The sequence below is a fragment of the Cladophialophora bantiana genome (assembly GCF_000835475.1).
Source record: "Cladophialophora bantiana CBS 173.52 unplaced genomic scaffold supercont1.7, whole genome shotgun sequence".
Classification (NCBI taxonomy): Eukaryota; Fungi; Ascomycota; class Eurotiomycetes; order Chaetothyriales; family Herpotrichiellaceae; genus Cladophialophora; species Cladophialophora bantiana.
The window spans coordinates 1,558,296-1,583,624 of record NW_015971581.1 but is presented as its reverse complement, the minus strand read 5'-3'; the positions used below and the strand labels follow the sequence as shown (position 1 = coordinate 1,583,624).

At 52.1% G+C, this 25,329-nt stretch overlaps 11 protein-coding genes across 11 annotated transcripts; 5 read left to right on the top strand and 6 right to left on the bottom strand.

Annotated features, from left to right (window-relative positions):
- Positions 1-457: 457 nt before the first annotated feature.
- On the top strand, positions 458-1,231 carry Z519_05571 (uncharacterized protein; the record flags this gene model as incomplete). The annotated part of the gene is made up of 1 exon (XM_016763311.1): positions 458-1,231. The coding sequence occupies one exon, from the start codon at positions 458-460 to the stop codon at positions 1,229-1,231; it is 774 nt and encodes a 257-aa protein (XP_016620924.1).
- Positions 1,232-2,988: 1,757 nt separating this feature from the next.
- Z519_05570 (uncharacterized protein) lies at positions 2,989-4,683 on the top strand (the record flags this gene model as incomplete). The annotated part of the gene is made up of 1 exon (XM_016763310.1): positions 2,989-4,683. The coding sequence occupies one exon, from the start codon at positions 2,989-2,991 to the stop codon at positions 4,681-4,683; it is 1,695 nt and encodes a 564-aa protein (XP_016620923.1).
- A 973-nt stretch (positions 4,684-5,656) lies between these two features.
- Positions 5,657-7,589, bottom strand: Z519_05569 (uncharacterized protein; the record flags this gene model as incomplete). The annotated part of the gene is made up of 5 exons (XM_016763309.1): positions 5,657-7,019; positions 7,070-7,192; positions 7,239-7,357; positions 7,410-7,462; positions 7,511-7,589. 5 exons carry the CDS (start codon positions 7,587-7,589, stop codon positions 5,657-5,659), a joined length of 1,737 nt encoding a protein of 578 aa, XP_016620922.1.
- A 3,323-nt stretch (positions 7,590-10,912) lies between these two features.
- On the bottom strand, positions 10,913-11,317 carry Z519_05568 (uncharacterized protein; the record flags this gene model as incomplete). Its single annotated transcript, XM_016763308.1, has 2 exons — positions 10,913-10,932; positions 10,981-11,317. The coding sequence occupies 2 exons, from the start codon at positions 11,315-11,317 to the stop codon at positions 10,913-10,915; spliced, it is 357 nt and encodes a 118-aa protein (XP_016620921.1).
- Positions 11,318-12,235: 918 nt separating this feature from the next.
- On the bottom strand, positions 12,236-12,934 carry Z519_05567 (uncharacterized protein; the record flags this gene model as incomplete). Its single annotated transcript, XM_016763307.1, has 4 exons — positions 12,236-12,483; positions 12,530-12,642; positions 12,720-12,748; positions 12,815-12,934. The coding sequence occupies 4 exons, from the start codon at positions 12,932-12,934 to the stop codon at positions 12,236-12,238; spliced, it is 510 nt and encodes a 169-aa protein (XP_016620920.1).
- A 1,599-nt stretch (positions 12,935-14,533) lies between these two features.
- On the top strand, positions 14,534-15,516 carry Z519_05566 (uncharacterized protein; the record flags this gene model as incomplete). The annotated part of the gene is made up of 2 exons (XM_016763306.1): positions 14,534-15,366; positions 15,417-15,516. 2 exons carry the CDS (start codon positions 14,534-14,536, stop codon positions 15,514-15,516), a joined length of 933 nt encoding a protein of 310 aa, XP_016620919.1.
- A 14-nt stretch (positions 15,517-15,530) lies between these two features.
- Z519_05565 (uncharacterized protein) lies at positions 15,531-17,033 on the bottom strand (the record flags this gene model as incomplete). Its single annotated transcript, XM_016763305.1, has 1 exon — positions 15,531-17,033. One exon carries the CDS (start codon positions 17,031-17,033, stop codon positions 15,531-15,533), a length of 1,503 nt encoding a protein of 500 aa, XP_016620918.1.
- A 405-nt stretch (positions 17,034-17,438) lies between these two features.
- Positions 17,439-18,566, top strand: Z519_05564 (uncharacterized protein; the record flags this gene model as incomplete). Its single annotated transcript, XM_016763304.1, has 1 exon — positions 17,439-18,566. One exon carries the CDS (start codon positions 17,439-17,441, stop codon positions 18,564-18,566), a length of 1,128 nt encoding a protein of 375 aa, XP_016620917.1.
- A 433-nt stretch (positions 18,567-18,999) lies between these two features.
- Z519_05563 (uncharacterized protein) lies at positions 19,000-20,298 on the bottom strand (the record flags this gene model as incomplete). The annotated part of the gene is made up of 1 exon (XM_016763303.1): positions 19,000-20,298. The coding sequence occupies one exon, from the start codon at positions 20,296-20,298 to the stop codon at positions 19,000-19,002; it is 1,299 nt and encodes a 432-aa protein (XP_016620916.1).
- A 3,059-nt stretch (positions 20,299-23,357) lies between these two features.
- On the top strand, positions 23,358-23,906 carry Z519_05562 (uncharacterized protein; the record flags this gene model as incomplete). Its single annotated transcript, XM_016763302.1, has 1 exon — positions 23,358-23,906. One exon carries the CDS (start codon positions 23,358-23,360, stop codon positions 23,904-23,906), a length of 549 nt encoding a protein of 182 aa, XP_016620915.1.
- A 420-nt stretch (positions 23,907-24,326) lies between these two features.
- Z519_05561 (pre-mRNA-splicing factor isy1) lies at positions 24,327-25,085 on the bottom strand (the record flags this gene model as incomplete). Its single annotated transcript, XM_016763301.1, has 1 exon — positions 24,327-25,085. One exon carries the CDS (start codon positions 25,083-25,085, stop codon positions 24,327-24,329), a length of 759 nt encoding a protein of 252 aa, XP_016620914.1.
- Positions 25,086-25,329: the final 244 nt, after the last annotated feature.

The window sequence follows — 25,329 nt, the reverse complement described above, 5'->3', positions numbered from 1 at the left end:
GGCACAGAACTTTGAGCGGCTCCTGTAAATGGGCCCTCATCAAGGTAGGCTCTCTGCTCTCGGCGCATTTTGTAAATGGGATATTAATCCCAAAACATGGGCTGATGCGAAACTTGACCTGGTGGTGTCACTAGTACTGGGTATTGTTGTGCCAGTCTTGGCAAGTTCTGTCAAATGTCAGTGTCATTTGAAACACTCCGCGGACGGGGGACGACAAGACCAAGGCGAGAAGGTCTTCAACTGAGGTGGCCTGACCATCTGCAGTTCTGTTGCCTTCACGATTCCATATTTTCCCTGCTATTCTGTGCCCGAAGAGTATATAACTCACGGTCGACTCTCTTGACATCGAAGAGAGTGATTTTACGTTGACAATGGTTACCCATATCCTATTTACCACTAGACAAAGTGCGCTTTGAAGCACAGTCTGAACGTGATGACGGCTCTGTTTCCCGCGACCATGGATCGTTCACAGACTCATCGTCTCCCGACTCCTCCTGCTTCTGCAGCCTCTCATGTCCCGAGCACTGCCTCGATAGGAACTCGAACGTCTGCCTTACCGACCCCGCGTTTGCACCGTCTGCAGCCTGGATCGCAGAAAGAGATTGCTTTGATTAACTACCTGGACGATCGCATTTTGAAGATCACGAGGAGATATGCCAAAAAGTTCAGTCATGAGGGGCCCGAGAAAGATGACACGCCAGGGTACACTACGTATGACCAGTTTGTGGTCGACGTTGATCCTCTGGTGGACGTTGTGTGGATAAGTGGCACGCCAACCATCCAAATCCCCTACCTCCTGTCTCTGGCTGGGCTTGCTTGTTCCTATCTCCAAGCTTTTCCCTTCTCTACCTCTGTGTTTGCTCTCACTAGCAAGATTGATCAGGGTTTTGCTACTCTGCTACAACCCCCGGAGAATGGCCCCTCGTCAGTTGCCATTCCCTACCACGTCTCCATGACTGACAAAGTTCGCATTAAGTCACTAATTGAAGAGACGCGTGTCGCCGCTGTGAATGCAGCTTCTGGCAGTGGTCACGATGCCAGGATACATGACCTTTCTGAGACGGAGACAGAGGATGATGAGAAGGACACAGAGGAAGACGATGAGGGCGAGGATCTACCGCAGAACATGTCCATATCTCTTGGACTGTCGCGGATATTCAAAAGAACATTGGAGATCCTGGGTGACTCGCTAGTTGCTGATGTCCCGCCTCAAGCACAAGACAATGATTGAGATGTTGTCGACTCGACAGAGCACTCCCAGCGAGAGGAGGGGAAGCTATGAGTTCGGGGATTCACAGATCCATGAACCCGGCACTTCCATCGTACCAATGACTTCTGTTTGTTCTGGAATCAGCGGCCGGTCTCAACCCTGGGAGCGACGACGCCGATGGCGCATCCAAAAGATGCAAGAAGACTTTGAGCACCTTCTCGATTTCTGCATATCGAACGGCAGGATATCACATTCTTCACCCTCTCAAGCTTCTTGTCCCTGCATGTAGGCCAATGTGAAGCTGGCGATGGTCTCTAGCTGCAGCTTTGGGCGGCCTCGAATGCTTCCGAGGCAACCAATCAGCCTTGGCCACGCTTGTCCGCCTTGCGCTCACCGACATCAGCCACACTGCACCAGGTACCAGGATTGCCAGGAACAGGAAACTCTATTGAATGGCCCGATTTTCAATTGATGCCCGAGAAGCTCTTGGGTCGCACAAATCAATTCACTGCGATGTCACAGGCCATGCAACTTAAATTTTTGCGAGTTTGGAGAGCTGGGCGGGCAGAGCTCCCCCGGCTTTGTCTCTTAACTCTGAAAGTCGACCTCCCACCCTACCACTTCGCATATCGCAGCACTTTCTAAATATCCAAGATGGGGTGGTTTACATTCGTCTTGTTCATTCAAACTGCGCTCAGCTTCGCGATCACACCACTGCCGCGACAAACCGAGGAACTACTCGTCCCGACGACAACACCGACAGAAATTGTTACTTCAATTGCCCCCACGACATTTTGGACAGCTACTTCAACTGCCACTCCAACTAGATCTCAGCTCCAATTATCGGCTCTCATCACCATTGCGCCCTTGTCAGTAAATCCTCTCGAAAAGCGACAGTGTTGTTGGAATGACCAAGGTTTTCGGGTGGATTGCGCCCAGTGGACCGGCTACTACTATACTTGGGGACCGCCAGGCGATCCCTATCAAGGAGGACCCCCGGGCTGTGGACAGTCTGGCGGTGGAGGAGGCTCTGGAAGTCCTGGAACCGTGGTTGTTTACCAGAATGGTGGAAACCAAATGGACCTTGCCAGTTGGTCCGCAATCTTGGGAACGCTTTGCCTTGTGCTTCTCATATTCATATGAAGCCTCTCGCTTTCTGGAAGAGCAGCTTGGAAGGTCGGAAAGTCGTCTCCGATCCTGTCGATCCTGTCGATCCTGTTCAATGTAAAGACATGGCTTCTGTGAAGCGTCAAACTAAATGTCACAAATTTTCAACAGCCGGATTAGTCCCTTTCGCAGTCGCCTTTCATATTCTTCACGATGAGATTGAGGTCCGATGGTCTTGTGAGCAACCACCATGATCTAGGAATCGGTTTATTCGTCACCAGCCGTGGCACATGCGCTGCGTTTGCGTCGGTGATGGGTGGTAGGTCAACCATATATGACCCCTTTTCTGTCCTCTGCTTTTGGCTTTTGGCTTATTCGGACCGTAATCTACTCACGAGGAACCAACAACCCCCTACATCGCAACTTACAAACTGCTTGGAATAAAACATAGAGATCTCTTCTGCAGCATCGTGCTGACTAGAGTCCACCCGGATATCCTCTTCGACTCTCGGCAAATTAACTTCCTACGGCAATCAACCCATGCTTCTGGTTAAACGAAACCAGTTGTGTCTGCAAAAATGCTCGAGTCCAATTTGCGCCTAACGGCTGCGAGGCTCTCCTTCCGAGCCATGCTTTGGGGGATGCTTCTTACCCTCAGTCAATCTTCCGATATGGAGGCGGGCAGTCTGAGCGACAATGCCGCTCGGGTTGTTCCTGTGGCTCCCCTGACCGGACCCGGTGTATCAACATTGACGGATCCAAACACCGTCTCCAGTCCGGTGACCCCTTCTTTTACGAGCGTATTCAGCTCAACACCTACCGTTGCTAATGGCTGGTGGTCCTCATTCTGGTCTGTAGACTCTACGTCATGGGATGGCGATGGGTTTGGGACCACTGATTTCGTTCTCACATTGTATCCGACCGATTCAACCACCACTGATTCTGCCGGGATGGTGAACCCCCGGCCTTCAACAACAGTCACAGGGACACTGTCTGCAAGTATTCCAAGTTCTACCTCCGTTGCCCATGGATCAGAGTCGCTCACTTCATCGGGGTCTATCGTCGTTTCGGCTCTTCCCTCCAACTCCATGTCACCCGATGCATCAGCTGTTGCCGAGTCGTTGTCATCTGATAAGACAACCACTACTACGCTCACAACACGAGTTAAGACCACATTGTATGTGACAAATGTCACCACGGCTCCCCGTTTGTCCGCTACGCCAGCAACTTCTATGCGGAGCTGGAGCGGTTGGACAATACCCATCCACAGTTTGAGCCGTTCCTGGCCAGCTTGGTTGAATTCCACTGCCTCACAAAGCATCTCGACTGCTCACAAAAGTACCGCGGACTCGCTTTCGACGGCCTCGAGTGCGGCCCCAGAATCTCTGCCTGAGGTCACAGTCACAGTCTATGTCACACCACCTTTGCCGACAAGACCGTCAACCGCGACACTTATCGTGACTGTATTAGCCACATCGACGAGGACAACTCTGGATAGCTGGACTACAGATTCAGATGTGGCTCTAACGTCGGGCTCGATGACCATCAGTCCCATCAGCCCCCACACGAGCGCCGTGTCCGTAGCCAGTGTTCATACGCCGTCATCCACCTTGTTGCCTGTCCGCAATGCTACAATTAGCCCCAATGTCGAATCGACTCTCTCTCTTCGGTTGCCCAGCAGAGTGTTCATGTCGACAGAGACAAACGGGGTGGTCTACTCATCCAGTGGCTATAAATCGGCGAACACCACCCACTACGTCAGCCTTCCGGAGCCCGTAACTACAACTTGCGTTCCGACGACTACAGTGACCTATTATAATGCGCGAGGAAGTCCTACTCAAACCATTCCCCAGTGTGAAACCGGTATCGGCCCTGATGTGACCCCGGGATTCGGGTCCGCAAGTCTACACGTACAAGTAGACAACACTGCGACACCGCATTTGACGACAACACCGTCCACTTCGCCACCAAATGCAAGCCCGTTGCCGACAGCCCCTGCTGCGTTGCCGGTGTCTCCTGAGAACCCTGCTCCCACACGAGTGACCACGAGCCTTGACAGCTCTCTAGCGTGCAGCCTTGTTTTCGGCAATTCCACGCCGCCAGGCTGCACCTTATCGCGAGCTATCACGAGCCACGCTCACGGAATTGTTCCCGGCAGTGAGACTCCTCCTTCCCGACTATGGCGAGACGGCAGTGAGCTTGAAATCGCTGAACGCGTTTCTTCTCGCACTACTGCAGTCAATCGAGATCGGGATGATCGACCGCGGCGAACTCTGGTTGTTAATAGGACCTTCCTGAGCGGCAGTGAGCCCGTTGGAGGACAGCGACCAAGCACCACACTGATCACCGTGCCTCGATCGAGCTAAGAGCTTATCTCCTGCGCCTTCCCACGTGAGATACGCGGCCACGACCGTATCTGAACGAGCTTTCTCGCTCCGTTTTCGCATGCGGGGACGAAGGCACCGTCTTCAACGAGGAAGAGCGGGACAAAGCGATGCCACGCCATGCCACGCGATACATCACGATCTGGGAGGGGACAGGATCTGACCGTGTCGGGGGACGTCCATGTATACGTACATAATAATTAACACCCCAGCTAGGCGTCGATGACTCGAAACAAGACGATCGGGGTCTCGACAATGAGTTGCTCCGATAGTTGCGCGCAAGCAGCGCCTGTGCACATATGCACCTCGCTTAGGCGATGGATTTGAGGAATCGTGCTGAGCCTTTGTAGATGGGCCGAGGAGGATGGACAGGACCGGACAGGGCATGGCTTGGCATGGCTATGCACCTGTCCCTGTCCCTGTATATGCACATGCGCTTGCCCTTGTTATGTACCTACGTTACGTGTCTGTAGCGCAAAAATGGGAATATCCCCCGTCCTTGGAGATTTCAGATCTCAAATCCCACATCTCATTTGATCCCATGCTGGCGTCACTACCTTCCTAACCTACCTACGAATCCTTTTGGTTGCGGTGTGCAAGCACTGACCGAAACATTGTGATGCTAGGGCTAGGGAGACTTAAGTTTTATCCTTGACATCAAAGGGGTGCCGCGACCCCGACAAAGCAGATGGTATATACATTTGTTTTTCTCTTAATTCATCCACTGTCAATATTGGACACAGCCGTTGTTCATTAGGCTAGGTAGCCAGCAATGTGGCCTCCGTGGTCGGTCGAGGATTGTACTTTCACACGACGTCATTTCCTCACCTCCAAAGGGCGAGAGAGAATACGCATCACCAGCACAAGCGACTCACTCTTGTTCTATTCCTGTAAGCCTGGTGCAACCGGTCTGGCTTCCTCAGTCGATCGAATCGATCTCGACCTCGAGCCATGGTCAGTCTTTCTTATGGTCGTCAGCGTCGTCGTTGGGCTGGAAATTGAGCTGGTTGCCGTTATAAAACTGCTGGTCTCTCTTCGCAGCCTCTTCGGCGCGTTGATCAGCCAGTGTGCGGATCCGGACGTTGTTCCCAGTCCCAGAACCACCAGCGCCCGGAGGATGATGATCCGCTTTCTCACTTCGACCGCCGGCAGCCGATATCTGTTCTGCATTCTCCGAGCCATACCCAAGCAGTGAGCGTACGCCTCCAAAGACCATCCCCGCCGCCCCGCTGACGAGATTATACCCTCCCGTCACCACTCCTCCGAGCAGTCCGCTTCCCATACCGCCGGAAGAATACGACTCAACGTATCCTGTTACCGGGACCATGACAAAGGTGCAACTCCCCACGATGCCTAGGTCGGAGAGCTCGGCCTCTTCTTCCCCCGCTTCAATTGTGCGATTGGGGAGGGGCGTCAGGATGAGCTTGAGATTGTATGGCACGCCGCTTGTCCTGTCGGGTGAAGAGGAAGAGCTGGCAGAGTCGATCCAGGGACGAATTTCTTTCGTGATGGTTGAGGTGGGAGGGAATGTGTTGCGCAAGGTTGACCCATCAAATGTGCGGACTTGCACCCTCACATCCGCCCGGGCATTCGTTCTTGATGTTTTTGATCTACCATACGAAGAGGAGGCTGAAGAAGTTGGATTCTCCTGCGTTTGACCATGCTTCTTCATCTCATCCATCAACCGCCTCTCCTCCCGATCCGCTTTGATTTGAGCTTTGATCCTTTCACGCTCCTCGCGTTGTTTCTGTTCGCGCTCTCGTTGCATTTTGATGTACTCTGCCCTTTGGGCTTTTTGTTTGGAGTCAATTTCCGCATTAGAGCTCGATGGTGGCGGAATGGGAGCTGGAGCTGGAGGTTCGGTGTGTGTTGACCGTGCTGATGAAGGGGAAGGCGACAATGTCGCGCGAGTCTGTGGAGGATAAACTCGTTCTCCTGCGGGCACGGGCACTTGTGGATTTGACGACGGTCGTGACGGCATAGATTGATACGATTCAGGGGAAGTAGTGGCTTGTGACGGAGTAAGGCCATCCTGCACCGGGATCCCGAGGGCAGCAGCTGGAAGCCGCAGAAGTCTTGATCTAGCATATTCCGACAGTTCTTTTATGTGTCGCAAGCGTCCCAATTCTGCGCGAAGGATGGGGATATTGCTAAGAAGCGCCAATTGGGTCTGAAAAATCTCTGCAGGAGAATTGCCGTCGTTTAGGAGCTTCTGGGTATGGTTTCGCAGGGCGTCGTAGGCATTGTTCGGATCCCCAGACGCGGGCTCAAGGTGGAGGTACTCGTCGGACTCGTCTTCAGGTTCAGATTGCTGGGGCCTATTGACAGATCAGCGTCGAACAGTGTCTGGGGCACCAGAGTTGCATACTCGGGCTGCTGAACAGACCCTCCGTCTCCATCTTGTTGGATGCCAAAAGCAGAGGCCAGGCGAGACTTCAGCTGCTCGGTCGATACGTCTGCGGACTGGAGATTTTCTTGGACCCGCGCATTCCTGCTCTTGTCAACATGTGGACTGCTTCTCCCAAATCATCTCCTACTTGATCACGATGATTGCAGGTGTGCTGTTAATGGGGCAGATTGAGGTGAGGAAGCCGGCTTCTGTAGAGTCCTTGTAGAGCAGAACCGCGACAGCTTGCGAGGTCACGGCCGGGGATATCTGCGCAATACCGTCAGCGATTTGAAGCAAGGGCCCGACGGAGATGGCTCACGGATGGATCCCTCAAGACTGCTTCCCATTCCGTGCTGGCTTGTGTACTGCGATCTGATCACGGTTAGAAACACTGGCCTGCGGTGTCAACATACGGCTTACCAGACACAAAGCACAGAACAGCCTTTCTTTCGCGAAGAGCCGTTTCTATGGCACTCTGCAAATCTCCATTGTAGAACATCGTGCAAGCAGGGCTTGTTGCGAGTAGCTCAGGTCTTGTGTCGGAAGCCAAAGTATTGGAATCTATATTTCCTATGGAGATGGCGCTACGAGCGTTCCGTATATTATGTTCCGCACTTGGAGACGTCATTAGAGATCATCAGCCCCGAGTACAAATTAATTGCAACTCTCCTACCCAGTTTGCCCAGCTTGCCCAGTACTCTTGTCAGCTTCCCAAAGCCTCATCTGCCAGCAGTATGTGCTTGCCACCTCACTACTTAGTCACATTGCTCGCTCCGTAATGCGCACTTTGTCAAGATGCATCACTGCTACACGAGTTTGCAGCTCTAGGCGCAGAGTCTTGCGAATCTCGTTGAATATCCCGCTTCCTGCGGTCCACCACACTCGGTCCTCGATGATGCCCCGACGGTGTGAGCCACGATATCGAATGAGTCCCAGGTTTCCCTTGGCTTGGTGCCTGATCCGCCACATGCACAGGAGCATATGGACTATCTTCGAACCCGTGCGGACACACTTGATTTCACACCTGAGTGGCATCGAGAACAATGAATGAGGCAGAGAGGTGAACACTGTCAAAACTGGGATGACTTGTCATTTGGAGAGGCCATAAGTGTGAAAAATTCAATCCTTGCGTGAGTAGCGAATTGTGGAAACGGACTCGCCAAGTGCCTGTGAATAAGGGAGAGTGGTATACACGATCCCGAGGACCCCGCCCTCGCCGTCAAGTATGCAAGTACAATGGTGCTTCCCGGGGAATCTTTCTAGGTATGTCACATGGTTCTAGGAGCCTTTCTGACGAAACAGAGATTGCCGCCTCTGAGAGACTCGAGCAAGGGCCAAGTGAGAGTGTCTGAGGAAGAACACGAAACAGGTCTAGAAACCCATCGAACAGGGAAGGATAGCAGAAGCTGCGATGCGAATATTTACGCACTGGGGTCTTCAGAGGTCTAGTGGCTAACTTCGCTTAGGTCCTTGCTCTCTTTTACAGCTCTGCTCATGGTTGCTGTGCTCATCGTGTCCATGGCCGGTCTCGCTTTTGCTGTTTTTCAGAGCTGCTTCAGAACCAGACATTGCAGGCAAGCGAAAAACAGCGTTGCTGTGCGGGAATCAACAGGTCGAGTAAGAGAGGGTCCTAGAAAGCCCAGAGGTATCAAAACTGAACGAGGTATAGGGTGCTCGGTACTCCGCACGTATCTCAACACCAATGGCGACTCCCTACCTACCCTCGCTACAGGGTACCCAGTACTAGGTACCGCGTCCATACCAATAGGCGCCTAGGTAGGTGGAGACTCGCTATATCCGAAAGTTAATTATCAAAGCCCAGACAAATCCGTATTGGCGCTACCATTCGCACAGACCTCAATTTGAAGGTCTATCATAGATATTATACAACCTGATGAGGCTGTCTGCATATTGCCTGGTTGCAGCGCTCTCCCTCCTGGTGGTCGTGCGGTACGCGCCATGGGCACGTACCGTACCCGAACGGCTAAGTGGCTCACCCCCCCAACCAACAGCCTCACCAGTCCGAAAGGCGACGACTGAGGGCCTTGTGCTGGCCCCCTTTTGAGCCAATTGCAGTTTCTGTGGCTGGCCTTCCAGGCCATCGCTGAAACACACTCTTTGAGCCTCATCCTGGTGTCAGTGTCACACGAACTTGAAGGGCGGACGGTAAATGCAAAGTACTGGAATCTGGCATCCCGAGCACCCACGATTCTCTCCTGGCTGATAAAGGTTCCAATTCCCATCCCATGACTCACTTCTCTGCTTTTACCTCTAACCCACTCCCAATATCTTGTTGTCTTTTGTCCGAGCAACCTCCATGGCCTCTGGATCCTCTGGAGGGCGCATTTTGCGCCAGGGCACCGCCACTTCACACAGACCGCCGTTGTGATCCAATCTTGGGTCATAGGATCTGCGCCTGCTGTACCACGGCAAGACCACTTCACGCCTGGTAGTTACCATATCTACAATTTGGCCTGGTCCGACCTGAAAGCTTGGTTGGAAAGAAAATTTGCTATTGAAAAGCCTGCTCGAGAAGAGGTATGCCTCCGACACCATGGCGCCCTGGGGGCCACAAGGGGGAAATGCAGCGGATGTGCTTACTGAACCCGGAACAGATTAGGAAGGATGCTTATGTGTTTAACATTCCTCGGAAACTCAGCAATGTAAGTCTAGGCATCTATGCTCTACCACTGCTGCAGCGAGTACTCATTGCCTCTTGCAGGACGACAGGACGAGAATAGTAATGCGAGATGAAATCCACCGCCCGCAGGGAAATGGCTGCTGCCGCCGCAAACGCTCTCAACAACTCGAACACCCAAGCCGCCTACAACGCTCGAGGACGTGTGAGATCGCCAGAGCGTCAAAGGCGCTATTAACCGACAGTGTCTGTGCCAGTACGATTCTGCTGGCAGGTTTGGCTTTCTTGAATGGTTCCACATGTTACAATGCATGGAATTCTATGGAATACCTATCGGGGCACGCGATTTGGAGGGGGTGATCCCGTTTATGTATTTGCCCTGGATGCCTATGCAAGAACAGCCATGCGCTGTCCCAGGCGTTTTCCACTGCCCATTTCCACTCTCCAAGCCTCGATTGGTGGCAGTGATTTGGACTATGTACCGGGACAGCGCTTGACCGAGCCACAATTTTGAAGAGGAGGTTTCCGTGAACTTCTTTGAGAGAGTAGTATCGTGACTCCGTACACGTTGTTTCTGAATCACTCGTAAATTGTCTTCGCTGTTTGATGACATTGTACAACAATGACGAATCTAAGTCCGCAGCTTTTCCTAGACACCATTCTGCAATTATGTATCATGCATATCCGCCACTGCCTGGAGCGGTAAATACAGGAACATTCCCAATGGGAGCAACACCCGTCTTTCGTCAACGAAGAATTTTTCCTCGATAGGCAACCATAAACCACATATTACGCCGTCCTTCGGGGTATCCCTCGCAAATCATAAGCTCGTGTCGTGATCACTATCGTTTACTCCAGTTTCGTATCCAACCCATCCTATGGCGAAAAAGAAGTGGTAGCGGCTGCCTTCCGTCTTTGTGCGGTTGTCAAAGCGCAAGCTGATGGGGGGTGCGGTCGTCAATCTGGCGTACCGGGGTCCATGGACGAGTAGACGCTCTAGCGCCGAAGGTGTTCGCGACCGAGCTGAAGCATTCATGGTGATCTGCTTTGGGGGCTGCTCTGTATTTCATGCTCGGAGACCATGATGGACGGGGCCGGCGGCGAGCTCGCTGACAGAGTGCTAAGTTCGTCATATTCTGCAACAAAGCTGCCTATAAGCATCTTATAAACATCAACCAGAGACGTTACTGTGTCAATAATATCCCTAAGATCGTTAGCCTGTAACCTGGAAATGAAGTTACGATAGACTCACGGGGCCCTTCACGTTCGAACTGCAGCTCGTTATCCAGGTATCCCAGGCGCAGAGTCGCTTCGGGATCGTCCCCGAACTGAACAATCTGGATGCCCATTGAACGGCTTTGGATATTATTGCGATCCAACCCTTGCCACTCATTCACAAAGTCTTTGATGACTTCCGAAGCTTTGTTGTGTTCCCACTTGCCGTCGGTAAGGACGATAATAGTTTGCTTTCCGGCCTTATTAACGCCCACGTCCTGAAGGTGCTTGATGTACTTGTCAAGCAAAAACCCCAGGATCAAGCTCATATCTGTCTTGACTTCAGGAATAGGCTTCGAGTCGGCGACTTTCATTGCTTTCTTAAACTCGGTCGCATCGTTTTTGCCGTCGACGTTTGCAAATGTAGGTGCTCTTACGAGCTCGCCATGAGCTCCTTCCGAAGTCCAATGGCTCGAGGGACCAACTCACTATATCACGATGTTCAAAATATTCCGCTAGGAATGGGTCCTTTTTGCGATTGGAGGACACTTTTTCCAGGATTTTGATGGCCATGCTTTTATGTTCTGCGAGTTCCTCCAATTCATGGCGGGCTTGAAACACATCATGCGGCTTACGTTGGTTCGTTGATATACGCTTGAGTGGTGCGCTTGACTGACGTAACTCGTTGCTCGCACCTCTGCCGCCCGGTACAGAAGCTCCGACCTGGCCTGTCGAAGAATGCTTTAGGCGAGACTAGCCATTCCGGTTGGCGCCAGAATCAGCCGAGAGGCGATGTTGGGAAGCACTTGTCTCCGGCTGGTCGCGAGAGGTTGAGGGCGCTATGAAGGATCGCGCGCCAGGGGCACCAAAGTATCCCGACCTCATTCGTGCCATGTGCACATTGTACGACTTCCGCATATCTCTGGCTGCGAGACCTTGGATAGGACCCTCCTTTTGGTGGCTGCTGGGTTCTAGAACACCTTGAGTGTGGAGTTGCTCATTTTGGGTCTGCAGTTGATTCAAGGCTTTTTGCACATCAGGAAGCGCGCCGAAATTGGGGTTCTTGGGACAAGACTCAAGGATAGATGTCAATCTGGTTCACAAGTCACTAGCGCTGAGCCGCCGGCTAGGGCTGCCCTGCGGCATGCTATCGGTGACCAAGTCAAGAACCTGCTCTGTTACGCTGTCTGTCTTCCTGATGTACTGGCGGACGGCACTATGCCAATGCCGGACAGCCTTTAGCACATTCGATCCATCATGAAAATAGTCACCTTTGGGCCGCTTTTCATCGCCTAGCTGGTTGGAGCGATCTGGTTGGCTGGGATGATCTGGCTGGCTGGGGGTCTCTTGGCCTGTTGAACGCTCGAGATAACCTTGATCGCATCTTCGCGGAGTCTTTCATACACGAGGATACCTTTGTAGCCAAGTGCGACCCATGTAGCGGCTATTGAGAAAACACACCCAAACGACCAGATATCGATTGACTGAGAGACAGGATCTGGTGCTTTACTTTTTGGGCTGCGCTCCAACTCAGGTGCACCTGTTACCAGATCAGCGAGAGGCCATATGGGAGGCTATTCACGGACCGTAAGTTGAGGTACCACCTGAAAGGTAGGTAGTGTTGTTGGGTTTCTTCAGTACAAACTTCGCAAATCCCGGGTGCTGAGCCTGAAACTCGATTGCACTCGAAGTATGTTGTCTGGCTTAATGTCGGCAGGCCACCTAATTGTTCAGCATTCAGAGAATGAAACCTGATTCTTGGTGCGCAAGACTTACCCATTAAACTCTCGTCCAGTACTCTTCTCCTTGAAATTGTGTATCCTCCGAAGTGCTTCAGCCACACCAAACAGCTATCTCCAGAAAATCCTTACTTCGGATCCCAAGACAGGTGGCTCGCGTTCAGCAAAAAAGCTCTCCAGATCGGTCTCACCCCATTCCAAAAGGATGTTGGTGGTCATTCTGCCAACACACTCCCCTGGAGCAGCTGCCATGCTTGTCGTAGTCCCATCATCTGTAATGATTTCGCTTGTACCGAACGTGCTTGAGCCTTTTTCTTGCTTGGGTTGACAGCTCGGGTCGCATGGGTGCGAGAAATCCCCTAGATGTCTGATCATTCCGTCATGTTCCCGTAGGGCCATAAAAACATCACATTCCCATTTGAAGAATTCAGTATTGCCGTCTCGAAAGGTCTTGAGCGGGCTAACAAACTCCTCCTGTACGGCTATCTGCCATAAAAGGGCCGTTCCTCCCTTCTTACTGAGTACTCCTCTTCCGCAGATGGGTACGATTTCCTTTGTACATTTGGATGTACTTGACCAATCGAACGTGATAGGATAGAAGGCCCACTGGCGCTCGTCGAACTTGATGGCCAGGAGAGTCGCGTTATCGATCGACCCATGTTTCAATTCGTTTTCGAGCTCAAAGAGCGATGCGGTCGATATTGGCAGTTTGGTATCCGTGAGGCTCCGGCGTTGAAAGTCCCGAATCAGGTTCGGCGCACCAATGTCGTACAGGATGCCTCAACACCAGAAGACATTCACGGCCAGGTGCATTTATGTCGTTGAGAGACAATGAGCCGGCGTTGTACCCTTGACTGGCTGCGTAGAGGCACAGATCGGCCCGTGTTGTGTCTGTCTTTGATGAAGACTTCTCTTTCAGCCAACTCCGCAACTTCTCGACCTGTATGTAGGGACGACCGCAACCAGAACATTCGTAGCATTGAGGCGTGGTTCGAATAGAGTCGCAGGAGCTTCACAAACAACGGTGCAATTCCAATTGCTAGCCATACTGAGAGTGATGCTATTCAGCAACGAATGAAGCAACGGGTAAGACATTGAGAGTGTTGCGCAAGATGGAAGAAAAAGCTGCTGCCGAAGAGACTTGTACTCGCAGCAAGGCGAAAGGTCTTTGCGCCTCCCCATGAATGAGCCCAGTCCTACATCCAGGCCTGACCCTAGTTAGCAAGCAACGGGGATAAGTGCTCCCGCCTATTACTCGTTCTACCTGGCTAAGGTGGATCGTGATCGTTGCGAGCCCTAGCGAACACAGTAGGGTGCTTGCATTGGCACTTACCATTCAAGGCAAGGCACACACGTGCGGCTGAACGGGCACTTGGACCTTTTGCTGATGAGCCTTCGAGAAAGCGAGCAGCAGCGAGACTCTGCAGAGACATGCAACAACTTGTAAACGCCGTCTAGTCGTTCCAAAATAAATATAAGAGCATGTCTTCCAGAGAGTATCGTGAATATATGCTGATCATCTAGTAAGACTGATGAGCCGGAGATCATTCTGGATGATTTCCCACCTACCTGGGTATTAGCTCAGTGGTAGGGATATATACCAACCAGGCTTTGGGTTCTGGCAACCAAGTGTTGGGCATTAAAGGCTAGTGAGGCTACTCAGCGCACCAGGCGAGACCGGGCTAGGGGGGCACACTAGCCCACTCGAGCGAGCCGGGCGGGGGACGGCACCAGCGGCATTACCCTTGTCCTAGTCTGGGGGTGAGCTGCGACCAGATTTTACTCTGGGTAGGTATTCAGTTCCTCGTAATGGGCTTTTATTCGTTCATCCTGTTCCCCTGAGGAGAAGACATGGCAAAATATGACCTGAAGGTCCTCCGGTCACTCCTGTCGCGCTCTAGTGCACCTTCTCGTCCTTTCAACAGGACCCAGTCCCGTCGTCTCGCAACCGAGAAGACCTCAACTCCAGCCAACAACACTGAGGACTTTGTCTCAATTGTTGATGCCCCTCCACGTCTCGTGCGTATCGGCCAGAAGCACAATAAGCTCGGCATCGTCATCCTCTCACTGATCCCTATCACCGCCTTCGCTCTTGGAACCTGGCAAATCCAACGTTTAGATTGGAAGACCAAGCTCATCGCCAAATACGAAGACCGTCTTGTGCGGCCACCTCTACCCCTACCACCGAGAATTGACCCCGAAGCAATCCATGAATTTGACTATAGAAGAGTGTATGCCACGGGGCGGTTTAGGCATGATCAAGAGATGCTCATCGGGCCGAGGACGCAGGATGGAAAGGACGGGTTCATGGTCGTGACTCCTCTAGAACGAGAGGGAGGGAGTACCATCTTGGTGAACAGGGGGTGGATCAGCAAAGAGAAGAGATTTCAGGTCGACAGAGATCCTGAAAGTTTGCCCAGGGTCGAGGTTACGGTCTCAGGACTGCTCCGAGAACCCTGGAAGAAGAATTTCTTCACACCTAAAAACCAGCCCGACATGGGCAAGTTCTATTTTCCCGATGTTAATGAGATGGCTCAAGTTGTGGGCGCCGAACCTGTTTGGATCGAAGAGACCATGACTCCAGACTTGTTGGTTAGCTACTCTCGAGAGGCCAAGGGGATTCCGATTGGGAGAGCACCAGAAGTGAATCTGAGGAACAACCATTTGCAATATATCTTTACATGGTGAGTTTGTATACTAGGATCAACCGTATCGTGTCTCATTAATCCATCAGGTACTCATTATCCGCCGCCACAACGCTCATGATGTGGATGCTGCTAAAGAAGAAACCAATTGACAGAGCTCGCCGGGTCCGTCATGTTACCAAATGGTAAATTCCCAACAATGATCAGAGATCCGACGACTCATCGAGATCCAACCCCGCCACAATGTCATTGGGAAGCAATTCTTTGGCAGCTTTCAGAAGCTCCCCGTCATTCTGGAGCAGTCGCTGCCGGTGCATCAACACCAGCACGTCGCTCTGGTCGATGCGTTTCCTGCGCGCGTGGGTTGAGTAAGCCTCCAGATCTTCGCCAACTTGCTCGAAATACCATTCAGTCGCCTGTTCGAGGGCTTGCATGTGGTCCCTTCCGAGTTTGGGTCGACGATTGCCGAGGCGGGCTTGTGCTTCGACGGCTACCCGTCTAATCAGGCTTGAAGGCAAAGATGGTAACATCTCGCCATGGCGGGTAAGCTTTAGTCTCTTCCGACGGGGCTGCGGGGGTACTGGTCTCGGCATCTCTTCACTCCCAGAGCCCTGTTCGGACGGCTGTCCAGCTTGAGGCTCAGCTTCTTGCTCGGGAGCCTCTTCCCCCCGATGTTGATCAACCGTCGATGGTGACGCTTCGACGAGCCTTGCTTCTCGAGCACGTTGAGCGTAATTGGAAACTGTTTCCACGTCGGGATCAGGCAATTGAAAGTTTGAGTCGTCCAATGTTGGGATATGTATATCGCTCTCGTCAGGTCGTGCCGGGGATGTGGAGCTCTGAAGATTCTGGAGGCTCTGCAAGGCCTCAGTCTCCCCTCCTCCGTCTTTCAGGGCTATGTAATCTGGGCCGAGCTCTACAAGATCGTTCGGCATTTTCTCCAGACCTTCGGGCAGATCCTGATTGTGCGACTCTCTTCTGATCTCGAGCTCTGAATGGAAACCATCCATGTCGATGACCCCAAAGTCGTAACGCGATATGTTTTCTGTCTGCTCAACTGTTTCGGCTCTTCTACCTCTCTCGGACAGGAATGTTGATTCTTCGTCTCCGCCATTAAAGCTGACCTGTCCGATAGGGTCTGACGCGGGAAAGGAACGCCTTGACAGCCGCCGGCTATCGTCAGGCGAATGGGCCTGCGTTCTATAGTCAATTGACCTGAGTGTAAACGTTGGGTTGTCATTTTGCCCCTCGCGCAGTCCATCGTCGTCATCTGGTAGGACCGAAGGCGTTGGAGCCGGCAGGAGCTCACTGTCCTCGTCATCATATTCCGTAGGTCGCAGCACCTCAATGCTCTCTAGGCTGTCTTCAACATCCAAAGCCAGGCGTGGTCTCTTGAAATTCTGCCCTTCATCGTCTTCATCCCCGTGCCTTCCCTCCGCCGGCACTTTGTTTTCCTTCCCTCTCCCACTTCCAGGTGTCGGTGCAACTTTTCTGGTAGCGGGCGCAGTAATCTTAGCCAGTTGCCTCAATATGCCTCTAGCTGAATGGGGCCGGATGGTGTCGCTGAATGCTCTCCTGCGCGCCGAGCGCGTCTTTGCGCCGCTTCGCTGTTGAAGAGCGCGGAGTGCATGGGGGGTTGAAGGCGCATATCGGGTAGGAGTTTGTGAGAGTTGAGTCTCAATCAAGGCATGTGGCCGAGAGGACATGTTGGAATAACTGAAGCTAGAAAAGGTCTGAGTAGTGTTATTCTCGCATGCAATGGGGGAATCGAGGCCTTTGGAAGACGCGTCTTGGTCGATAACTGAATGGCACGAAAACACGTGACTAGACTATAAATTGGTCCTCATCTTACAGTTTAATAACTGGGTTCCGCCAAGGCTCATTCCTACCCTTGCTCTGTAAGTTCGATATGATGGGCTAATAAGCCACTGAGTGATTCTTCTATGCCTTGTACGTGTTCGTTGTTGTCTTCTCTTCCTCGCACAAAATCGCCCTTGCGGCCATGGGTCAACCGCAAGCTTGGAATAAGCTGGAATCCCCTGCAACATGTTACCACTCAGGCCACAGCTCCAGAGTTCGCTCAACAGCTCGACGGCATGAAAAGCCGCCACATGCCGACTGATGAAGGTCTCTGGGACAGCTTCAATATCCGCGCGCTACGGAAAACTCTCCAGAGCCACCTCTCTCTTTCGGACCTTCGACCAGCAAATGTTGTCCCTCCTGGTTATCATCAAGTGTCATTCAACAAACTACCTTATGAGCATGAGCTAGGCCACGACGGTGCTGAAAAGCGCCACGCGCCCAACGATGAGTGGAAGTATCGGGTCTGGGCTGGAGGTTACATGGAATTCCAGATCCCTAATATATGGACCGACCGGCCCAAAATCGTCGCGGTCAATGAAAGGATCACAGACACTCGACTGGTCGGAGATCTTGCCAGTGAAAACGCGAAAGTCTTCGTTACGTTAACGAGGACTCTCTTTCCCGCCATGGTGGACGCCCAAGGGAAGCCTGTGCGCAGGAGGCTGGGAGGCCTTCGCGCCACGAACCGAAAAGACAACATCGTGCTCAAAGAAGAGAAATACCTCTGCTTCATGCGAGAAATCCCAGACAGTCTCAAATCGACGGCTTCGCCTCGCCGTAAGCTACCGCCTCCTTCTAACCCGGTCTATTCCCAAAGTATGGTCCCTTCACCAACGCTGCTCTTTAGATTCAGCGCACTGTCGAGAAACGCCCACGCCATACATCTCGACGCAGAATATACCCGACTGGTCTACAACCTCCCAAAACTCATCGTGCACGGCCCGCTCACCTCTGTCCTAATGCTGGATATCCTTGGAGAAGCGCTCGCTCTCTACACCGCTGGGAAACCGTACATCTTTGCCGTTCGGACATTCCAGTACAAGAATCTTCTGCCGCTTTTTGTGAATGAACAGATCACAATTGCTTGCAAGAAGTTGCACGACATTCAGCCGCAAGGGACGAAATTTAAGTCCGCGTTTGGTGGAGTGATGTGGGAGAAATGGGAGGTCTGGGTCCAGAAAGGAGTAGGCGAAGATGCGACCGTGGCGGTTCGAGGGTCGGCTTGGGTTTCGCCAGTAGCGCATCGCGGTACAGAGGCTTCGTCGGAAGCTGCCGCGGAAGCGTTGGGTCCGTCGAACGTGGATACTCAAAATCCAGATTTAAATGGGGAGGGGAGAGAAAAAGAAGAACAGGCTGCGAAGGCTTCGTCGGATTGAGACGGTCCTTGAGGCTGGGTCGGGCTGAAAGAATCACCGACCCTGAAACGGTCGTACATTGCACTGAAGAAAATGAGGAAGACGAATTGAACGATCGGAGGCGGACCGCGATGTTTCGGGAGACGGAAACAGATTCCCTCAATAGCTCTTGTGGCTATCCTGAAATATAGACGGTTGTTGTATCTGTCTAGGTTGCCGCCACGCTATAGTGACAAATTGGGTGGCTTATCAAGCAATTTTCTGAACACATAATCCCAAAAAGCTGAGCCGCCGGATATCACCCCATGCATTTTGTTTCCCCCCGAGATGTGCCATAATACGATACCCTTACTCCCATTGTCGATTTCGATGCCAATGTCGGCGGGCTGTGCTCCCAACCTTGCTCGTTCAAGAAATGTAATCCGAATGGGAAGCCAAAATCGCAACAGAGAGCTTATACGTGCTTCCACCCATTCCAGATCAGAATATGCTGCTCATCAATGACACATAATCCCCCAGTCTCTTCTCTCCTCTCCAGAGAATTCTCTCCTTCCTTGACCCACCTTTCCATCTTCTTTTGAACTTGTTTCATACTTTTCGTCTCACGCGGCAAGATTTTTCTTCTAAGACGATTTGTCCACACTCCAGTCAGGTATTGCGTCGCAGAAACGAAGTTTTCGTCGGGACCCGAATGAGTGGTGGTGTAGGCTTCCACAGTATATCCAACACGTACCGACGGGTTGACATAGATCCGATCAGCGGAGCCCGGAGAAGTGAGGTTCATGTCTGTGTGAATGAGACAGCATTCACTCGCTTCGAGGTGCTTGCTGGCGAGACTATCGCTCAGCGCACGGAACTGGAGTCCGTCGTAGAAAGGCGTGCTGTCCATCACAATCATCCCATTCCAGCATGATGTGACTTTTGTGGGGAGGCCCTTGAGCATGGACTCGCGAGACTCTTGAGAGCGAAAGTAGGGGAAGATAGTCTGTATTGTAGCCAGCTTTTCAGAGTCCCGTAGCGCAAAGGTATCGTAATAAGCTGGCGGCAAATGAAAATCGAGGGCACATGCGGCGGAGAAGGAGCCTTGGTTCGTGGCCAAGAGTGTGAGGACGTCCTGCGGGCGGAAGACGACATCATTGAGAAAAAGGATCTTGTCGAACCTTTGTCCATGTTCATCACGAAGTCTGAAAAGGGGATTTAGAGAGGTATTCCGCAAGCGAGCCAGGTAGGGAATCCTCCGCATCTCTTTGCCCCATTGAGTTCCCACACTCGTGGTCTGGATCCATCCCTGTCGAGGGTTTCCCTGATGATCGAGCGGACCAGCGTTGATTTCGTCTGCATGTGTGGTGGGATCCAATACCGTCTGATGAGGGATGTTATTCTGCCCCAACACATCGTCCAGCATTTTCAAGACGTCCTTTGTGTCGTCTAGACTCCCTGATTCATAGATGCTCACGTAGATATTCTCCTTTCCCAACACTCCCACCAGATCGAGAAGAGCTTGACCCCATCGCTCGGAGATGACGCGTGCGTTGGTCCAGAATTGCGCAACGATGAAGATCTTTTGATTTTGTACCGGCGTCGGGAGTACAGCCGGGGACGTATATGTGTGGGTGAGTAGGTTACGGGTGAATTCGCGGTAGTGTTTGAGGATAGTGAGTAGGTCAAGGACAAAGAAGGCGACAAGGGCATAGAGCAGAAACCGGAGGAGACGGCGTTGGAGGGAGGAACGTCGGTACGATCGCAGTAACATGACCACGGCTGGGGAAGAGGGCCATCTGTTTGGGAGTTGAGAGCATCGTGGAAGGGCGAGAGACTAGGCTTTGAAGACACTGTCCGGGGCCGTTTGACATGTCTTGGTTCTTGCTCAAACTGAAGGAAGATGTGGGCTGAGGCTGATGAAAAAGGAGTCGGAGCGGAAAAGCTTTGAGCCGAAGTTAAGTTACCTCCTTGCTTGATCACCTAAAAGGGAACTTTATATACTTGCGGCCTCATCGCACCATGATGCAAGTGCTGAAACTCCGGACATGTCTTTCTCCTTGCATTGGACGACTCTCTCCTGGTTCTGTACCTCTTTGGGAGTTGCGAAGAATGTAACAAGACCAATTTCATAGTACCCAAGGCGCCATTTCGACGTTGACAGGTTCATGGCTCAGGGGAAGGGACTCTATCTTCTTGTCGCTTTCCTGCAAACATGTCTTGTTTTTGACCTTATGAGGACGGTTCTCGGCAATTCAGGCGTTACTGTTTAGATTGATGACTTTGTGGGGCCCCTGGAAGATGGCCAAGATGATGAAAGCCTCCACAGTCTGGATGATGGCGATGATCTTAAAGAGCAAGTTCTTTTCGTGGACGTCACCAATCTGTCGTTGTACGCTCTGCACTGGATTGCGAAAGAATGCTATACCGACGGCAATACACGAGAAGAACACCTGTGGGCAGAAAATGCTGCTTGCTTTTCCCAGGCAAATACCGTCGTTAACAAGCTTATAGCCTGGCGGAGGGAGTACTACAAGCTTGAAGACAACATTGACGACGAGCCGCACATATTGGACACTGTGATCTTGTCCGTCGTTCTTCGGAGTGAATATCTATTCGACGCCTGTAGGAGGATTTTAATGCCGATACGCGGAACTTCGAGTGGGAATTGGACAGTGCACTATGATGGCGCTTGCTGCGAGCTGGCTGGTGTCCCGGCGAGGGAGGTTCACATTCTTTTGTCTTGAATATCTTCTGCATACGCCTCAGTCGGCCCTAGAAGAACTACTAATCGATCATTATATCGCCGTTCTGCAAAAAGAAAATAATTTACTCCACGAGGTTGTATATCCTAGGCAGCTTTGGTAGGCATTGTTCGACAAAGGACCATTCTCACTGCTCGGAGGATGTGTGTGTTGCTAACCACATTGACGAGGCAATTTACAAGACCAAACATGTCTTTGCAAATTGTTCCTGCGTTCACGACGGCGAAGAGACTGAAACATCTGCTATGATAGCAGACATCCTTCGGTCTGGCTCGATCCCAGTCATCACAGCACCTCCTGCAGATGCTGCCTTAAATAGCGACTTTGTCATATCGGTTCCGGAATCCACTCGAGTGCCTTATGTCACATCTCTCACGTCTGGTCCGATGGTTTGCGCAACCCTAACAACAGCTCTCTTCCGCAATGCCAACTTCGTCAGCTGCAACACAATGTCAACATCCTCTATTCTGAATCGTCTTGTCCGATTCCACTTTGGATCGACAACATTTGTGTCCCGCGACAGGCTGATCTTCGGAAAACGGCAATCTGGCGGATGGCGCAGACGTACAGATCGGCTGACCAAGTTCTCGTCATTAACGGATGGCTAATGCTGACAAGGTTTTGTAGGATTCCCAGCCCAGATTAGGGTGGTTTCTGGCCGAAGTTTGCCACAAAAAAAAAAAAAAAAAAAAAAAAACAATGGTGCGTAGGATAGCAATGGCCGCGAGCTGGCAAGGGCCTGCCATAAGGAACAGGTGGGCAGGAAAGGATGAGATCCAGCAAGGCTGACAATTTCTCAGAACTTGTCCTATATGAAGCAGAATCATATGGTTCTGCTTGTCTACATATCAAAACAAGGGTCGACGTCTTTAATCTTAAGCAGCTGGAGCTCCATTCAACACCAGCATAGCAGCTGAGGAGCGCGCAAGTACTGGTGGGCCTACCCCTAATCGCATGAGCTTGGTATATGAATTCGGTGTTTGGTCTTTGCTTTCAACATGCTTTTTACTAAAGGGCTTGGTTGTGCACACTAATACGGCATTTCACCGTGCTTCTTTGGGGATCAACTACACGAGGACATCTTCGACCCGGGAAACAGTCCAAGATAGCCCCGCCGCGTAGGAGGACTGTCATGCTGCAGGCGGTATTGCGATCCTGGTGCTGCTCGCGTGAAGGAGAAGAAGCAAAGGTTGAGAGAGGTTTCGTCCTTATTGAGAGGTGGATGGATAGAAGGTCCATACCTTTCCGTCACTGTAGACGAAGTGCTTCTCTGTCCCCCCAGCGGGCACCCTCCCTCTGCCAGTATGTCCACACACCGACGGATATGGATGGATGCGATGGCTACCTGCATATTGTCCACGAGCCGAATGGACCGCTCTAAAGGCTACCTGCATGGTATGCGCGATGCAACGCTACAGCATCCCCCATGCAAGGCCCAAGGCCCATCGAATTAGCAGCGACTCAGCCGAATGAGCAAACACGCAGCTAGGTATGCGCAACGTTGCGGTGTGCTGTGCAGCGACAGGCAGATTTCCCTGCCCAAATTGGGCTATATTGACTGCAGCAGCATACAATAATAGCAAACAGCTGAGAGTGTTGATTGCCCCAGCCATCAGGTAGGTCCATTTGTATAACCACACCTTGTCTAGGGCACCAATGATCGCAAAGCTCTGGAACTGCCACAGCAGATGGTCCAGAAAAACAGACAAACAGTCGGCCTGGGGATCTTGAGGACCGCTTCATACATGGAGAAAAAGGAGAGGAAAAAGGGAGAAAGATGAAAAGGGAGAGGAAAAGGGGCCATACTCTATGCATTTTGTCCTGCAAATGATGGTTTTTTTTGTCTTCGCTCCAACGCTGCTTGTTGAGGTTGCTTGTTGAGCATATCTTCTCAACCTCCCAATAGGACCCCCAACGATCTGACATACGAGACTGTCCTACAACTTCTAACGCTCGCAAACATCTTCATCATCCTTTCCCTTTGCTGTTCGGCCCTCTTTGAACCACCCTGAGCGAGCTTTGTGCGTCGTTGCCCATCTCGAGACAAATATCCAGACGTCCCTGCGCCATGTGGCTCCCGCTCCTGACGGTTCTCGTGGTCTTGCTCGACCTTGCAAGTGCCGTATCAGTGACTCGTCGATTGAAGAACTGCAGCCCCAGCCATCGATGTCCGCAGCCTTTCATGAAACGAAACGCCACAGCCGGTTCTGATACCTTGTCCCTCGACATCGATCCCGACCTTGTCAACCCGGTCTGTGGCGGGATCTACGAGGCCAACATCAATGTCCAGACCGCACCAGACCCGTTCTATCTCTCTCCAGTATGCAACAACATCCTGAGCTACATCGGCGGCCCCCAGGGCGATAAAGATGTGGACATCATCTTCACTTGCGCCGGTTTCAACAACTCTGGCACGGGAACTCGAGACGTCAAAATCGTTTTCAGCACTGAGGATGATTCGCCGATAGATGCTGACAAGAGCGGGACCCAGCTGATTCCGGCGAACATGGAGCTCGTGGCGGAGAAGCAGAATGTGTTTTTCAGTTCAGCTGTGAACCTCGGGGTAAAGATGAAGGGCGGGACGAGCAAAATCTTTTTTCAGTACATCTATTGTTGACCAGGTCGAGGGCATAGAAGTGAATGATCGATCGGCAATAGGTGTGTGGTGTAATGTCTTTTTCAATTGCTGGAGCGTTGTAAGGCGTCAAGGTATGCCATTGGAAGGAGCCCAGCATGTCCTCAGGCGTTTTGTGCATCATGCTCAGCCCATCTTCAGTTGCTCTTGTGGGGTTTCTCGTGGAGAGGAGACAGCCTGGCAGAGGTTGGGGGTAGAAGGCCACTCGTCTGAAGGCAGTAGACCAGCTTTTGACATGATAGAAACCAACTTGAAAGACGCTCTCCCTCGATGATCCATTCGTGCTCAAGCCTCCTGCGCCCTTGAACTGGTGTTGGTGCCTGGAGTTTCAAGAAATCAGCGTCGTATGACAAGGCTTCTGCAGTTGCGATCGAAGAAATTCCTTGAAGATCGGTCGGTCCGTCAACCAAGCCTGTCAAGCAATTGCCTGCGCCTTCGATCCACCAGTTCTTCTTGGACCTCTTCCAACGTGGGCAGGCGCCATCTCACACCATCGCCGGCGTCACCGGGTAAGGGCTCCCAATCTTGGTCCTCATCCTCTGTGCCTGCCAGCTTCGCCACCCTTTCGATAGCCTCCTTTTCTTTCTTCCTCTCATACTTCAACAATGTCCCATTTTCCTCGTCTGGCCCGAACCCAAAGTACCGCGCGTCGAGGTTCCTCCGGTTGATCTCCAGCTGCGGCCTTTTGGCTGCTTCCTCCTCCTCCTCGCCACGGACCCTCCTCTTTGCTGCCCGCTCAAACATCTCCTTGACACCAGGTAACTCCCTCGCCCTCCCGAAATACCTATACCCTTTCCCTCCCCCAGGAACCTCTCGGCCCTGATCGTCAAACACCGTACCTCCACCCCGCATGTAGTTCGGTCCTCCCAGTTCCCGTATGCGCCGTTCCCAACCCCACTTCTCCTTCATCAACTTGTTGATCTCATCGTTTAGATCCCTGATTTGGAAGTCTGAGAGCGACTCATCTTGGATCTTTGTCACCTTCCGCGAGATTTCTTTTAGGATTTGACCACGCCATTTTTCGCACAGGGGAACCGTGTCCACGGTTGATGGGGCTTTGGGACGGCGAAGGCTGGCGGAGGGGAGGAGACCAGATTCGGCCGCCTGGGCGGCGCGGAAGCGGAAGAGCATGGACTGCGCTTTTTCTGAGTTGCGCGCCATGGCTGGGAGAGTAGACCAGCGGCGGCTGTAGAGACTATTGTCAAAAGGAAGTTGTAGAAGAGGTGCTGAAGAGGTCCCTTGAGGAATGCGCCGAAGCGCGCAAAGTGCAGTCGTAGACAGGCAAACTCGAGTGGCTGCTATGTTCAAGACAATAGACTCGTGGCATACGCGCCCTGGCCGAGCAGAAACACTTTGTTGAACTGTTAATGAGTGGGCTGATGGTGGAAGTCTACGAGGACCGCGA